This window comes from Hemiscyllium ocellatum, chromosome 14, assembly GCF_020745735.1.
Source record: "Hemiscyllium ocellatum isolate sHemOce1 chromosome 14, sHemOce1.pat.X.cur, whole genome shotgun sequence".
In the NCBI taxonomy this organism is placed as follows: Eukaryota; Metazoa; Chordata; class Chondrichthyes; order Orectolobiformes; family Hemiscylliidae; genus Hemiscyllium; species Hemiscyllium ocellatum.
In genome coordinates this window covers 7,445,795-7,463,276 of record NC_083414.1, presented here as the reverse complement: position 1 = coordinate 7,463,276, position 17,482 = coordinate 7,445,795, and the positions used below count along the sequence as shown (strand labels likewise).

The window sequence follows — 17,482 nt, the reverse complement described above, 5'->3', positions numbered from 1 at the left end:
ATTGGCTAGCCTGACTGTGAGTCAACCCAAGAGGGTCAGTACAGAAAATGCAGGATCCAGGCAATGAGCTCAAGGCCTGCAAACCTGCACAGGCCTGAGGCCTGCATTCCAGCACCACCTCCTTCACCCCACCTCAGGGGCCTCAGTGTGAGCCCCTTTTCCATCCCCAACCACCACTAGGAAAGGCCTGAGGCCTACATTCCAGCACACCCTCCTTCACGCAGGCTCAGGGGCCTGAGTGTGAGCCCCTTCTCCATCCCCAACCACCACCAACACAGGCTTGAGGCCTGCACTAGTCTCCAGAGCCTGCGATCCAAGTGGCTCGTGTGAGCTCACAACCTGTAATCCACTCACTCATTCCCAATGAGCTCAAGTCAATACCCTCCCCCGAAGCTTTGGAAATCTTTATCTTTGTTATTTTTTTCCCATGCAGTGACTCAGACCCCCAGCGCCACAACCTAAAGTTTGATCCTACAGCTGAGTTTGGCACATGATGTGAGGAGCAGGTCACAAATGTGTACAAATGAACACCACTGGGGCTAATTCAGAATACATTACCATCTGCATACCTCAGTCCAGAGTCAGGTACAACTAGAGAATGGGCACAGAACAGTTCATCAGCACTCTGTGCCTCACTGGAAACTGAACAGTTCATCCAATTCGCTTATATTTTCCATTCCATCTCACATTCTTCTGCAGTTATCCACTTCCCTTTGAAAGGCTATTGCTCCCACTAGCAGAGAGTGCTACATTCCAGCCAACTAAACTGTTGTTTCAGCTGTAATACCAACGATTCTCAACCAACATATGGGACAAAGCAGCTCCCTTGCATTGCTTCCTCACCAACCACCTCCCACGTCTGCTCCCTTCTCCACCCACGCTCAGTCACAACAGTGTGTATCATCTACAAGATCCATTGCAGCAATTTACCAAAGTTACTTCAACTGCACTTTCCAAACCTACAGTTTTGAATATCTACAAAGTAAAGGGAATAAACCAACAGAGGACGTGGTACATACAGGTGCACTTACAATATTGACATTTGGATAGGTACCTGAATAGGAAAGGTAGGAGGGATATGGGCCAAACGCAGACAAATGGGACTAGTTTAGTTTGGGAAACATGGTTGGTATAGACAAGTTGGACCCAAGGGTCTGTTTCCATGCTGTATGACTATGATTCAATGAGGTACATGGGAACACCACCCCCTGCAGGTTCCCCTCCTAGCCACTCACAATCCTGACTTGCAAGTATATCACCATTCCTTCGCTGTAATTGAGAATCTGGAAAATCTTGGAATTTCCTCCCTAAAGGCATTGTGGGTCACATAGACTGCAGAGGTTCAAGGAGGCAGCTCACCTCCACCTTCTGAAGGACAACTAGAGATGGGCAATAAAGGCTGGCTTATCGACATCCCACAAACAAATAGAAAAGGCTGGGCATTAATGGCTATGGGATAATACATTTAAGAAGAAGGTTGGCCATGAATTTATTAGATGGTGGAAAAGGCTTGAGGGGCTGAATGGTCTACTTCTGCTGTTATTTCATTGTTTTTGCATATCAAGTTACCTCCACAGCCTTTGTTAAGTGAAAAACAAAAGCCATCTCATTACATTAGGAGTGCAGTTCACCAGAGTTGTACAAACACAGCCTAACCACAACCACTAATCAAATGCCTCTTGACTCTTCGCCAACCAGCTTTCCTGAGTACAGACACACAGGAGTGACACACACAAAGATTAACGGCATCACCTCCTCAGCCAAAGCATTCAACATACACACTCCTGTATCAGCCAGACCTCAAGCATCTGCCAAATACTCGATGTGGGGAGGAACCTTCAATCAATGTCACACCAGGCTCATGTCAACACTTCACATTTATATTCCACACCACTCTGGTTTTCCAACTCTCCAGGATTTTCCTGGAGTGCCATGAGATTAATAGCCAGGGCTCTGCCAGAGTAAGATCCCAGAAGAATAATCACTGGAAGCTTCATGGTCTCTTGTCATCTCAAATATTGACAAAAGAAGGAACATGCTGTCATAGATTTTCATCTTGCACCTACCAGGACAGACGCAAAAATGCCAAAATTCAAAGGAAACACCAATTTATACAACATGAGAAAAGGGTGCTGATTGGGTGGCTCATGTGAAATGGTTGCTGACTAGTTAGTAACTCAACCCCAATTGGTCAAGATGTTGTTTTGACAGCAGGTGACATTTTTGTCGGTAATATTTAATTTTCTTTTATTGTTTCCAACGTTAGTTATCAATATGATAAAAAAAACTGTTTGACAAACAAATAGCCAACGTCATCAGGTAATGAGGATCCTGTTTTCCAATTGGCTATGGGACACCTTGATGGTTGAATCAGATGGACCAATGGTAGGGGTGTCCAGGAATACATCCAATCAGTGCTTACAACCCATCTGCACAACCAGAGGGAAATCAATCTCCGCTCCAATCCCACTCAAATTCTCCATTCCGCAAGCTGTTCATCTTACCACAATGTAAGAGAATTTGTTTCAAAACAGAAACGCATTTACTAGTTCAGGACCTCAATCAGAAAAATAAAATCTTACCTTTTTCATCTTTCCACTTCTGGTCCCGAAAAAGGCGACCGTGTGGCCCCTGTAGTCATAGGCAGCGATGGAGGTCATGCCATCCTCTTTGTCAATAAACAGCGGGATGCCCTCCACTAGCGTTGTGCCACCCAGCGGCTGATTAAAATCTTGTCCACAGAAATTATCATCAATTTGCAAAGGCTGAAAGTAAGACAAAACCGAAGTGTCATTGTTGTAAGCGAATGGCAAAGATTAGCTCAACCAATGTCCTCTCTGTCACTGAAGGTATCAAAGATCATGTATCAATGTTTAAAAAATGGGACAAGCCACATACATCCCAAACCCCATCAGCAAAATGGATCAGCCGGTCATTTAGCTCATTTTGGCTGCTTTTGGATTTTGCTGTGCACAACTTGACAGCTACATTCACCTGGTCCATTTTATTTAATTCTTTAACGGGATGCCCATCACAGACCGACCTGGAACTGAGTTCCTTACTAGGGCCACTTAGAGTCATACAGCATGGAAACAAACTCTTCAGGCCAACTTGTCCATGCCAACTAGATACCTTAAATTAATCAAGTCCCATCTGCCAGTACTTGCCTTGGGCGGCACGGTGGCACAGTGGTTAGCACTTCTGCCTCATAGTGCCTGAGACCCGGGTTCAATTCCCGACTCAGGAGACTGACTGTGTGGAGTTTGCACGTTCTCCCCGTGTCTGCGTGGGTTTCCTCCGGGTGCTCCGGTTTCCTCTCCCAGTCCAAAGATGTGCAGGTCAGGTGAATTGGCCATGCTAAATTGCCCATAGCATTAGGTGTATCTATTTATCTCTCATCCCACATTGGATGAAGGGCTTTTTCCCAAAATGTCGATTCTCCGGCTCCTCAGATGCTGCCTGACCTGCTGTGCTTTTCCAGCACCACATATCATACAGACACCAGTATTTTCAGTGAACCAAATTTCCAACATCACCCCAGAAAATTCTGGGAGCACGTTTTCCGGGAAACTTTGTCCCAGCTTCCAGTTGGTGTCTCTGTGAGGAAGGGAAGTTTGCGATTTATCCAATGCCCAGATCTCCCAAATCCCTGAGACAGCCAATGCAGTACTTGTGAAGCATATTCATGGGGCAATGTACAGAACAATTTGTGCATGGCCAGCTCTCACTAAAAGCACCAAGTTCATGATGAGATAAGCTGTTTTAAACACATCTACGCTGGGCTTAATGTGAACCATGACAGTAATTATTGCCCCTGCATTTCTTCAAAACAGTGTCATGTGGCCATTTAAATCCATGCAGGGGAGCAGACAGGATGCCACCTTCACCTTAGCACTGCTCTGGATGGGCACTCATCACTCTGAGAGTGGGACCCGAACCTCTGACCTCTGACTCTGAGGTGAGACAGGGACACAGCAGATACTGGAAGCAGCAACATATCTTCAATATTGAACGTGCCCTCCCACTGGCATCAACTGCCTCCGCTATAAAGAGGTACTTTTATTCTGATTAATAGAATTCTCTTAATCATTGAAAATGCAAACTCAGTAATTACAGCCAGTGTTGAACTGTTATGTTGACTCCCAGAGGGCTATGCAATAATAGGCTAACTGAATTATTTAAATAAATACTGCTCTGGTGTTTGTACTCTGGGAGTTGCCTTTGTGCAGGCTATGCAAATATCCTGTTTTATCTCTCAGTCATTCAACATAATTGTTTCGTGAGAAGTAACTTTGCCCTATATAAGTAGGAAAATGAAACCATTGACGGCATTTGTTTTGGTGATGAACTGACCTCATGCACTCAGGCTGTGGTCTATTTGTTGATTGAGCTAAACATTTGATAAAGGGGAGAATAAAAAGATCATCCCGCATAAACTTCTTCAACCAATTTATCTGACAGAAGTATTCACAAGACTGATTATTCTATCTCCGCGGTGACGTTTTCAAAAACAGATTTTAAAAGCACATAACAGAGTCAACTTCAGCAAAGCATTTGGCCGGCATAGAATCAGAGAGACATAGTGACATACAGCACAGAAATAGACCCTTCGGTCCAACTCATCTATGCTGACCAGATATCCTAATTTAATCTAGTCCTAGCTTTGGTCCATATCCCTCCAAAACCTTCCTAATCATATACTCATCCAGATGTCTTTTAAATGTTTCAATTGTTCCAGCCACTACCACTTCCTCTGGCAGCTCATCTCTTACACGCACTACCCTCTGCGTGAAAAAGTTGCCCCTTAGGTCTTTTTTAGATCTCTCCCCTCTCACCCTAAACTTATGCCCTTTGGTTTTGGATTCCCCTACCCTAGGAAAACGACCTTGACTGTTCACCCTATTTATGCCCCTCATGAGTTTTTAAACCTCTATAAGGTCACCCCTCAGCCTCTGACGCTGTGGGGAAAACAGCCCTAGCCTGTTCAGCCTCTCCTGATCGCTCAAATCTTCCAGACAATAAATCACCAGACCCAACTATGAGCCATGTAGGCTTGTCACCTCTTGAAGATTGCCCTGCAATGTCTAGAAATTAAAGACCAGGCTTCCACACATTGCTGCAAATAAATAGCCAGTGGAAACTGAAAGTGGAATAAAAAGGGGTTTCAATTGCACAACCTTTCCATTTTGTTTAGTTCCTTCAATGACACATGACAGTCATTGGCTGGCCCAGCATTTATTGTACATCTTCACTAGACCTTGAGAAGGTTGAGGTGGGGTCTTCTTGACCTGCTGCAGTCCATGTGTTATAGGTTAGCCCACAATCCCCTTAAGGTGGGAATTCCAGGATTCTGGCCCAGTGACAGTGAAGGAACCGATGATATATTTCCAAGTCAGGATCATGAGTGACTTGGAGGGGAACTTGCAGGGGGTGGTGTTCCAATGTTTCTGCTGCCCTTGTCCTTCTAGATGGAAATGGTCGTGGTTTTGGAAGGTGCTGTCAAAGAAGTTTTGTCAAATTTCTACAGTGCATCTTGCAGATGACACACACCGCTGCCTGATGGAGTAAGGAAACGACGATGGTGTTCGGTAGGTTCCTGATCAAACAGGCTGCTTCATCCTGGGAAAGGGTCAAGTTCCTTGAGTGTTGTTGGAGTTGCTCTCCTTCAGGCAAGTCAAAAGTATTCCATCACATTTCTGACTTGTGAGGAGTCATGAGGTGAGTTAGTCACCTGTCTTTGACCTGCTCTCGTGACCATAGTATTTACAACTCAACGGCTGTGTCAAGTTCGGTTACCAATCCTTCGTATTCCCCAGAATGTTGATAGTGATAGTGAGATCACTATCAGATCATTAGTGTTGGTAGTGATAATGATGGTGAGATGACTATCAGATCACTAGTGTTGGTAGTGATAGTGAGATCACTATTAGATCACTAGTATTGGTAGTGTTAGTGAAATCACTATCAGCTCATTAGTGTTGGTAGTGATAGTGAGATCACTATCAGATCACTAGTATTGGTAACGATGGTGAGATGACTATCAGATCATTAGTGTTAGTAATGATGGTGAGATCACTATCAGATCACTATGATCAGTAGTGATGGTGAGATGATTATCAGATCACTAGTATCGGTAGTGCTAACGAAATAAAAACTAAACTCACATTCTTTGGATTTTTATCTCTGGATGTGAGGAATACAGGATGCTTGTCAGCACTTCACGATCTGTGACCCTATCCCAATCCAAAAACTGTTCAGTTTCGCAACCCCCCAGGAAGGTGATGTCCTACTGGCATCATTGTTAGATTAATAGCTGGGATACAGGCTTGACAAGATTAAAATTGATGAAGTTGATGTGCTGGAAATTTTTGAAAACATTAAGATTGATAAGTCCCCAGGGCCAGACCAGATTTATCCCAGGCTGCTCTGGGAAGCGAGAAAGGAGGTTGCTAAGCCACTGGTGAGGATCTTTGCTTCCTCACTCTCCACGGGAGTCGTATCAGAGGATTGGAAGGAGGCGAATGTGGTTCCACTTTTCAAGAAGGGTAATAGGGAAATCCCTGGCAATTACAGACCAGTTAGTCTTTCGTCTGTGTCAGCAAAATTTTGGAAAGAATTCTGAGGGAGAGGATTTATGACTATTCGGCAAAGTATAGTGTGATTAAGGGCAGTCAGCATGGCTTTGTGAGGGGCAGATTATGCCTCACAAATCTTATTGAGTACTTTTGAGGAGGTGACAAGACAGGTCGATGACTGTCGAGAAGTGGATGTGGTGTATATCGACTTCAGGCATTTGATAAGGTTCCCCATGGTAGGCTCATTCATAAAGTCAGGAAGTATGGGATATTGGGAGATTTGTCTGTCTGGATACAGAATTGATTGGCTGACAGAAGGCAGAGTGGTTGTAGATGGAAAGTATTCTGCCTAGAGGTCAGTGATGAGTAGGGTCCCGCGGGGCTCTGTTCTTGGACCTCTGCTCTTTGTAGTTTTTATAAATGACTTGGATGAGGAGGTTGAAGGGTGGGTTAGTAAATTTGCAGATGACACAAAGGTTGGAGGTGTTGCCGATAGTATCGAGGGCTATTGCAGGCTGCAGCGTGACACAGACAGGATGCAGAGCTGGGCTGAGAAATGGCAGATGGAGTTCAACCTGGATAAATGCGAAGTGATGCATTTTGGAAGGTCGAACCCGAATGTTGAATATAGGATTAAACACAGGATTCTTGGCAGTGTGGAGGAATGCAGGGATCTGGGTGTACAAGTACATAGATCCCTCAAAGTTGTCACCCAAATGGATAGGGTTGTTAAGTAGGCATATGGTGTTTGGCTTTCATTAACAGGGGGATCGAGTTTAAGTGCCACGAGGTTTTATTACAGCTCTACAAGTCCTTGGAAAGACCACACTTGGAATATTGTGTCCAGTTCTGGTCGCCCTACTATAGGAAAGATACAGAGGCTATGGAGAGGGTGCAAAGAAGGTTTACCAGGATGCTGCCTGGACTGGAGGGGTTTGCCTTATAAAGAAAAGTTGAATAAGCTCGGACTTTTCTCTCTGGAGAGAAGGAGGAAGAGAGAAGACCTGATCGAGGTGTACAAGGTAATGAGAGGAATAGATAGAGCCGGTAGCCAGAGACTTCTCCCCAGGGCAGGATTGGCTGGCATGAGGGGTCATAGTTTTAAGATATTAGGAGAAATGTATAGAGGAGACATTAAAGATAGGTTCTTTACGCAGAGAGTTGTGAATGCATGGAATGCGTTGCCAGCGGTGGTGGGGGAAGCAGTGATTAGGGACATTTAGATGACTGCTGGACATGCACATGGATAGCAGTGAGTTGAGAGGTGCGTAGGTTAAGTTATTATATTTTACATTAGGATTAAACCTCAGCGCAACATCATGGGCCTAAGGGCCTGTTCTGCTGTACTTTTCTATGTTCTAATAACCGAGAGAACACTCATGATGTGGGTTCAAATCCTGCCAAAGCTGATGGTGGAATTTGAATTCAACAAAAATCTGAAATTTAATGTCTAATGATGACCCTGAATCCATTGTCAGGAAAACTTATCTCGTTATTAAAGTCCTTTAGGGGAAGGAAACTGCCATTCTTACCCGGTCTGACCTACATCTGATTCCAGACCCACAGTAATGTGGTTGACTCTCGGCTACCTTCTGGGCAATTAGGGATTAGCAATGCCCACATTCTGTGAATGAATAAAACTATAACCAGTCCCTGTTCCTGCTGTTTTCTCCCCACACCCTTTAGCCCTAGGAACTGTATTCAACTCCTTGAAAATATCCAATGTTTTGACCTCAACCACTTTCTGTGGCAGAGAATTCCACAGGATCCCGACTCTCTGGGAGAAGACATTTCTCAACATCTCAAGCCTACCATGTATCCTTAAACTCTGACCTCTACGGGATGAGAGCTAGGGACACAGAAGTAGGAATGAGGAGCAGCTATAGGCCATTCAGCCCTTCAAACATGCTCCACCATGCAAAATGATCATGGCTGACGTTCCAGCTCAACACCATTTTCCTGCTTTCTCCCCATAACTCTTGGTGCCTTTTTCAATTTAAAACTGTACCTTCCTCTTTCTTGTATCGAGAGGGAGGGAGGGAATGCTCAAGCAGTTCAAGGCACAGCCTCCCATGGTGAAGCAACTGGAATCAGGGATGCAGAAAAAGGTCAGAATGAGAGAACAGCAGAGATTGGAGGAGATTCCAGGTGGTAAGAGAATAGCGAAGCCATTGAGGGATTTGAAACCCAGGATAAGAATTTGAAAAATCAAGACATTGTCTCCCTCTTTTATACAATCCCTACAGTGTGGAAGCAGGCCATTCTGCCCAATAAGTCCATATGGATAGGAGCAAGCGAGGACTGCAGATGCTGAAGATCAGAGTCGAGAGTGTGGTGCTGGAAAAGCACAGCAGGTCAGGCAGCATCCGAGGAGCAGGAAAATCCATGTTTTGGGCATAAGTCCATACGCCTGCTCCTCCGATGCTGTCTGACCTGCTGTGCTTTTCCTGCAACGCACTCTCAAGTCCATATGGATGAAAATGGAATAGTGTCGGATAGATGGGCTTCAGATTGGTTCCACGGGTCAGCACAACATCAAGGGCCAAAGGGCCTGTACTGTTCTATGTTCACACCAACTCTCCAAAGAGTATCTCACCCCTCCACCCTGATATACATCCCTAGATGTTATGGAGCAATGTAACATAGCCAATCTACATATCTTGGAACTGTAGGAGAAACCTCAAGCAGACACGGGGAGAATATGCAAACCCCACCCAGACAATCACCCAAGGCTGGAATTGAACCTGGGACCCTGGTGCTGTGAGGCAGCAGTGCTAACCACTGAGCCACCGTGCCACCCAGTCAAGCAATGAAGGTTGGCAAGCACAAAGGCTGAACAGGACTTAGCAGAAGTAGAGGAAGAGTATTACAGGTTGACAGAGGGTTGACGGGGCGTGGATAGGATAAATAGGCAAAGTCTTTTCCCTGGGGTCGGGGAGTCCAGAGCTAGAGGGCATAGGTTTAGGGTGAGAGGGGAAAGATATAAAAGAGACCTAAGGGGCAACTTTTTCACGCAGAGGGTGGTACGTGCATGGAATGAGCTGCCAGAGGATGTGGTGGAGGCTGGTACAATTGCAACATTTAAGAGGCATTTGGATGGGTATATGAATAGGAAGAGTTTGGAGGGATATGAGCCGGGTGCTGGCAGGTGGGACTAGATTAGGTTGGGATATCTGGTTGGCATGGATGTGTAGGACCGAAGGGTCTGTTTCCGTGCTGTACATCTCTATGACTCTGTGACACTATGACTGTGGGAGGACAGCCAAGAAGAGTATTTTGCTCTGAAACGTTAGCCTGTTCTCTTGCCGGGGGTGCTGCCTGACCCACTGTGATCCGCAGATTCCAGCCTCTGCAGTCATTTGCTCCTCCAATCTGTTAGGATAGCTGGGCCCAGGGGAAATGAAGGCAAGAATCCTGGTTCTGAAATATGGGAAAAGGGACAAAGGTAAGTCAAGAGGCACATCGTCAATGCCAACTCAGACATGGCCCCCAGTTCACAGTTAGAGTCAAGAAAACTGCAGACACTGGAATCCAGGATAGACAAGCAGGATGCTGGAAGAACACAACAGGCCAGGCAGCAGCAGGAGGTGGAGAAGTCGACTTTCCTCCCAGGGACCTGAAGGAAGGTTAGAGCCGAAACAATGACTTCTCCACCACCTGGTGCTGCCCAGCCTGATGTTGTTCCAGCCTCCTGCCCCCCCATTTCACTGGGACAGGGACATACCCACTGAATGAACCAGCAAGGCAACAACCAAGGGGCAGTGTAGAGTTAGTGATGGTGGGTGAACGACAGAGCCAGTGTTGGAAAAAAGAGGCAAGACATCGAACACAATTAAACATAGCGAATCAGCAACAAATTATGGATGTGAGACTGCATTGTGTGGGATGTGAATATTTATGAATGGGGATTGTAGTGCCCATAGCTGATTCCAGGCATGAGGGGAGGTGAAATTTTCGGCTGAGCTGCACTCCTCTCATCCGAGAGAGCCTTCCTCATCTCCCCTCACCGTTTCCCATCTGCCAACAAGTTCAAGCAGCTAATGGGAATCTCTTGCTTCACACAGCAGCTCGCTGGGTTTAATTAAACCACACGGAGGCATCATCCAAAAGGTTAGTTCAAAAGAATTAATGACTACCAGCTGATCTCCTGTGTTGTTGCTCGCTGCTGGTTTAATGAAAGTCAGCCCCTCGTTTCCCTGGGCAGCTTCACTCTCCAGATTTTCCACACAGTCTCTGACTCTCACACTTACAGCCTCACAACGGTTAGTAATTAGTTTGACACCGGCGGAAGGAAAGACAGCAAGAGAGAGAAAGCCAACAGGATCAATGGGAGAGAGAGAAGACAAGAAAGAATGTGAGAGAGGGGGGAGGGGAGGGAGCAGAACCAGAGGGAGAGCATCTGAGAGAAACTGCAAGAGAGATAGCTCAAGAGAGAGTGTGAGATAGAGGTAGTGAGAGCAAGAGAGAGCACACGAGAGTGAAAGTGTGAGACAGTGTGTGACAGACAGAATGAGAGAAAATACCAGAGAGAGCACAAGGGAGAGTGAGAGAAATCAAGACAGAAATTGTGTGTGTGTGTGTGTGTGTGCGCGCGCGCGCACATGACAGAGAGACCATGAGGCAGATAACAAGACAGAGGTAGAGCATGCAAGAGATAGAGAACGGGGCGAGAGTGTGACAGCTTGGAAAATATGTGCCTTTTTTTCAGTATAGGGGCTTGGAGTTCCAGCTCAACAAAGCTAGAAACTAAATCGTAATCACAATGAAAGTTCCAACCCTCAAAGTAATGACCATAAACTTTACGAGCAGTTCAACTCCACCTTCACTACCACCTCCACAAGTCCCCATTAACCACTGGTTAATTTTCAGTTCTAGAGTGACCAAGACAAGCACCACAACTCAATCCGATACAGCATTAATCACTTGAGAGACAGAGAGAAACTGAGAAAGACAGAGAGTATTCCTAGGCATACACATGCACATAGAATCCTGGAATTAGGACCAGCTCTTGACCAGCGATACTCCCATGTGACCAAACAGCCCACCTTCCAGATCAGTGGCCCTCAAATATTTTGTCTACGTCCCACTTGGGGAGGGCTAAAGGCCCTACACAGCATGTTGTGGTCAAATCCCACCATCATGGACCAAGCATTGTTAAATGCAGGGGCAGTGTTCTCGTGGTATTATCACTGGGCTGTTAATCCAGCCTTCTCATACAGTGCTTCAGAGAACATCTCCAGGATACCAATCCCACCGCCCCAAGGCCTAACACTTCAACTCCCCCTCCTACTCTGCCGAGGACATGCAGATCCTGGGCCTCCTTCATCACCACTCCTTCACCACCCGATGCCAGGCGGAAGAACCTCATCTTCCACCTCGGGACCCTCCAACCCCATGGCATCAATGTGGGTTTCACCAGTTTCCTCATTTCCCCTCTCCCCACCTTATCTCAGATCCAACCTTCCAACTCAGCACCACCCTCATGACCAGTCCTACCTGTCCACCTTCCTTCCCACCTATCCACTCCACCCCCCTCTCTGACCTATCACCAATACCCCCATCTTCATCCACCTATCACACCCTCAGCTACCTTCCCCCCAGCCCCACCCCCCCTCCCATTTAATACTAAGCCCCCCCAGCTCACAGCCTCATTCCTGATGAAGGACTTTTGCCTGAAACGCCAATTCCCCTGCTCTTCGGACACTGCTTGACCTGCTGTGCTTTTCCAGCCCCATGCTCTCGACTGCTATTCCAGAAACACATAGAATGTTCTGGGGACTTGGATTCCAATCCCACCACTGTAGGTGGGGGAGTTTGAATTCAATAAATATCTGGAATTAAGAGTCTAATGATGACCATGAATCCATTATAATTTGTCGGAAAAAAACATCTGGATCCTGAATGTTCTTTTGGGAAGGAAGCTGCCATCGTTACCTGGTCTGGCCTACGCGTAACTCAAGACCTACAGAAATGTAGTGGACTCTCAACTGCCCCCAGGCAATAAATGCTGTCTAGCCAGCGACACCCTCATCCCATGAATGAATAATAATTCAAAGCTGACCAGGATTAGCGGGACCCAACAGAAACTACAAATATTTTGTTGCTTTTCTGTTACTAAATATTATACATTCAAATGATGTTTTTCAATTAAGAGTAAGTAAATTAATAAAACAAGCCAGAAATCAATGTGTGCAATATATTATACTACAAGAGAACATGGTATATGGGAATCAAGAGTTCTGGGGAACAGGTAAAAGAGTGCAGGAAGGGACTGTCTCATGAACAAAGGTTAAACAGGTTGGGGACTCTACTGGAGTTTAGATGAATGGGAGGTGACCTCATTGAAACTCAGAGTCCCTACAGTGTGGAAACAGGCCCTTCGGTCCAACAATTCCACACCGACCCTCTGAAGAGTAACCCACCCAGACTCATTTCCCCCTGACAAACACACTGAACACTACAGGCAATTTAGCATGGCCAATTCACCTGACCTGCACATCTTTGGACTGTGGGAGGAAACCACAGCATCCGGGGGAAACCCACGCAGACACAGGGAGGATGTGCAAACTCCACACAGACAGTCGCCCGAGGCAGGAATCAAACCCGGGTCCCTGGCGCGGTGAGGCAGCAGTACTAACCACTGAGCCACCATGCCACCGTTTGAGATTCTTAAGGGGCTTGACAGGGTCAATACTGAAAGGACGTTTCCCCTCAAGGGAAAGTCTAAGACCAGAGGGCATAGTCTCAGAATAAAGGGGCATCAATTTAAGACTGAGATGAGAACGAATGTCTTCTCTCATAGGGTTCTGAGTCATTGGAACTTCTTGCTACAGAGCGCTGTGGGGGCAGAGTTCCTGTGTATATTTAAGGCTGAGACAGAGATTCTTGATCAGTTGGGAATTTAAAGGTTACAGGGAAATGGCAGAAAAGTGAATGTGAGGAATGTCAGATCAGCCATGATCCTATTAAATGGCACAGTAGGCCTGAGAGGCCAAATGGTCTACTCCTGTTCCTATTTCTTATGGTCTCATGGAGTGGAGTCAAGGATTATCAGCTGGTAATCACTGAGGTTTACAAGTAACATCCACAATACAAGTGCTGTCAATGACCATCTCCAGCAAGAGACAATCTAACTCCAACCCCTTGACATTCAACAAAATCACCATCACTGAATCCTCCACTATCAACATCCTGGAGATTATCATTGACCACAAATTGAACTGGACTAGCCATATAAATACAGCAGGTGTAAGAGCAGGTCAGAAGCTTGGATTTCTGCAGAGAGTAACCAACTCCTAACTCCCCAAAGCCTGTTCACCATCTACAATCCAGCAATGTGCCTGGCTGGTTACAGCTCCAAAAACAGTCAAGGAGCTTGACATTGTCCAGCACACAGAAGCCCACATGATTGACACCACATCCACAAGCATCCACTCCCTCCACCACCAGCGTTCAGTAGCAGCAGTGTGTACTATCTACAAGATGCACAGCAGAGATTCACCAAAGATCCTCATACAGCACCTTCCAAACCCATAACCACTTCCATCTAGAAGGACAAGGGCAGCAGATAGATGGGGACTTTACCCCCTGCAAGTTCCCCTCCAAGCCACTCACCATCCTCACTTGAAAATATATCACCGTTCCTTCCCTTCCCAGGTGTATTTTGGGTCAACCCATAGCAGGTAGACTGCAGTGCTTCAAGATTGCACTCACCCCCACCTTCTCGAGGGAATAACTAGCGATGGGCAATGAAAGCTGGCTCGGCCAGCAAACCCCACCTTGAAAGAACAAAATAAAATAAACCAAATGGTCCCTGTATCCTGTGTGAGTTCAAGGTGATTCTATTTAAAAACAGGGATTTAATGTGAACTGTATGCCTGAGCTAAGATTGACAGGAAACATTGAACCCTGTACTAATGAACACATTTATCTGATCACATAATCAAATTAAATATAGAAGAAAATCATTGGTACTTTTGAATCTTTATTGTGGTTTTCACTGTCAAAAGATCTACCGATAAGAAACTTAATTAGAGCTAGGCAACCTCTTCAATCATTTTTAAGATCCTGCACTCAACAAAATTTATTACGTAATATCTGTTTCTAACCAAAGAGAATTCAGCAACTCGAAGAGCAAGTTTAAACTGAAGAAGGAAATCCAATTTGGAAATGATTGCGTGACCTGACGTTGCATTGAGTAGCCTGATTTCAGCCCAGGCAGCACTGAGACAGGGCTGGGTCAGGCTTTTCTCTTCCTCAAATAGCCAGTGGAGACTGAGTCATAGAATGGCCTTTCAACCCATCAGGTCTGCACCAAGACAGCTGACCTTCAACCTCACCTCAGTTACCAGCACTTGGCCCGTCGCCCAGAATGTTATGATGCACCAGGTACTTTCTAGAGGATTTGAGGCACTTTATATCCTTTGCAAATACCAGCGAGGGACACCCACATCCCACAAATGAATAAAAAACTAAAGTGACAGATTCTCCATAAGCAAAGGGATGAGAAATTAGCTGGGAGGGGACTGGCAGGGTGTCAGAGGGAATGTGGAGAGGCCAGTGGATCACGTGCTTATTGAAGGGTGGGATAGGTTAGAGGGGCCGAGAGGTCTATAGCCACTCCTAATTCCTATTGCCCCATGGACACTAAGCATGAGGAAGGTCACAGGAAAACAAGGTCAGACTGGATTCTCTGGTCTGAGTGTACAGCACTCCCATGTGGGTTGGGTGGAGGAGAGCTCTGTGCTCTGTTGCAATGAATTCAGTCCATCAGTGCCACCCTTTCGAGGGGCAAGAATGCTCTCTCTCTCTCTCTCAGCCATCCACAAATCACTTCATAACTAAACCTAGTGCCTTCCGGAGCGGGGTCACCGCGGGAATGCCAGCAACCAATTGGCTGCACAGCAAGATCCCAGGTAGAGCAATACAATCAAAGTCCCCATGCCCCAAAGGATAAACATTGGCTCCGGGACACCAAGTGGAACTCTCTTTTTCAAATAATGTCATGGTGTCTTTTACGCCGACCTGAATGGGGACACGGGGTATTGTCTGGAAGGTGTTGTCCACCCCTAACCCTACCCCCGGACAGTACACTGTAGTAGACAGGAAAGGTCCCAGCACCAATTAAAAGCGAGAGAATCCTTCCCAGTGCTTACTCCCTCAACCAATGTCTCAAAATCTGGTCACCATTGCTTTGCTGGTTAATGGTAGCTTACTGTGTGCCACACTTCAGTACATGACAAGTGCCTACATCTGGGGAAGTGTTGGCCTAGTGATATTATCGCTGTGCTGTTAATCTGGAGGCCAGACAACCTTCTAGGGGACCTGGGTTCAAATCCCACCACGGCAGATGGTAAATTCAGTAAAATAAAATCTGGAATTAAGAATCTGATGATGACTGTGATTCCATTGTCAATTGTTGGAAAAACCCATCTGGTTCACTAATGCCCTTTGGGGAAGGAAACTGCCATCCTTACCTGGTCTGGCCTACATGTGACTCCAGACCCACAGCAATGTGGCTGATTCTTAACTGCCCTCAGGGCAATTAGGGGTGGGCAATAAATGCTGGCCTAGCCAGTGATACTATCATCCCCTGAATGAATAAAGAAAAACTTCAGTGGCTGGAAAGCACTGGGATGCCCTGAGGTTTTGAAAGGTGCTACGGAAATGTGAGTCCCTTCACCTTCAGCCACATGCAGACACAGTGCCTGAAAACACACAGAGAGAGAGTGGGACTGGCTCCAAGCAAGTTTGCTGTCAGTGAGTCAGTGCCCTGTGGAACAGACAGGCATGTGCTGTGTTTATGATTGATTTTCACAAGAAAACTGGAGCAGTTCCTGGGCAAAGACTTTACAAGCTTCCGAGGACAGTTATGTTAGCTGGGCCAACATATTACAACAACAAAACGTTTAACTTATATAGCACCTCAAACATAACGAGGCATCGTCAGGCTCTCCAGGAGCATGATTTTTTTAAAAAAAACGTCTTTAACACTGAACAACGTGACGTGGATTTTTCATCAGATGGTCAAAGATTTCAAGGTGTATCTCAAAGAAAGGGAGAGGGAGGTAAGGAGGAGGAGCAGGCTCAAAAGACCAAATAGCCAACAGTGGCTCATTAATTTTAGGGCCAGAACTCCAGAGCTCAGGGCTTGGTGACTGAGTCACCAGCCACCATAGGGGGGTGAATCAGAGAAATAGAGAGAACTGAAATAAGGGTAGGGCTCATGCAATTAAAATAGGACCTTGGGTAGTGCTGGATATTCGAAGGACCTAGGGGTTCAGGTCCATAATTCTTTGAAGTTTGCATCACATATAGATAGAGCGGTTGCCTTCACTGCTCAGTCCTTTGAGTATGGGAGTTATATTGACATTGTACAGGACATTGGTGAGGTCTCTCCTGGAAAACTGTATCCAGTTCTGGAGGTCCAGTTAGAGAAAGGATATTACCAAGCTGGAAAAGGTTCAGAAGAGATTTACCAGAACATTGAGGGGCACGGAAGACTTGAGTTATAAAGAAAGACTGGATGGGCTGTGATATTTTTCATTGGAGTGCAGGAGGCTGAGAGGCGACCAGACAGATGTTTATGAAATAATGAGGGTTATAGATAAAGTTAATGAGAGTTGTCTTTTCCCCAGGGTGGGGGATTTCAAGATTAGGGGGTACATTTTTAAGGTGAGAGGAGAGAGATTTAAAAAAGACACGAGGGGCAAATATTTTACACAGAGCGTGGTTCGCATGTGGAATGAACTTCCTGAGGGGAGGTAGGTTCTTTACACAGAGTGTGGAGGGTGCATGGAATGCACTATCAGCAGTGGTAGTAGGGTCAGATACATTAGGGACATTTAAGCGACTCTTGAATAGGCACATGGAAAATAGTACAATGTAGTGTATATAGGTTAGTTTGA

At 45.9% G+C, this 17,482-nt stretch overlaps 1 protein-coding gene across 3 annotated transcripts in view; it reads right to left on the bottom strand.

Annotated features, from left to right (window-relative positions):
* Positions 1-17,482, bottom strand: part of LOC132822232 (plexin-A1-like) — a 541,551-nt gene that overhangs the window by 438,646 nt on the left and 85,423 nt on the right. For all 3 annotated transcript variants that reach the window (XM_060835337.1, XM_060835340.1, XM_060835338.1), the window contains exon 3: positions 2,583-2,765. In XM_060835337.1, coding sequence (XP_060691320.1) covers positions 2,583-2,765 — 183 coding nt within the window. The remainder of the gene's footprint in view (positions 1-2,582; positions 2,766-17,482) is intronic.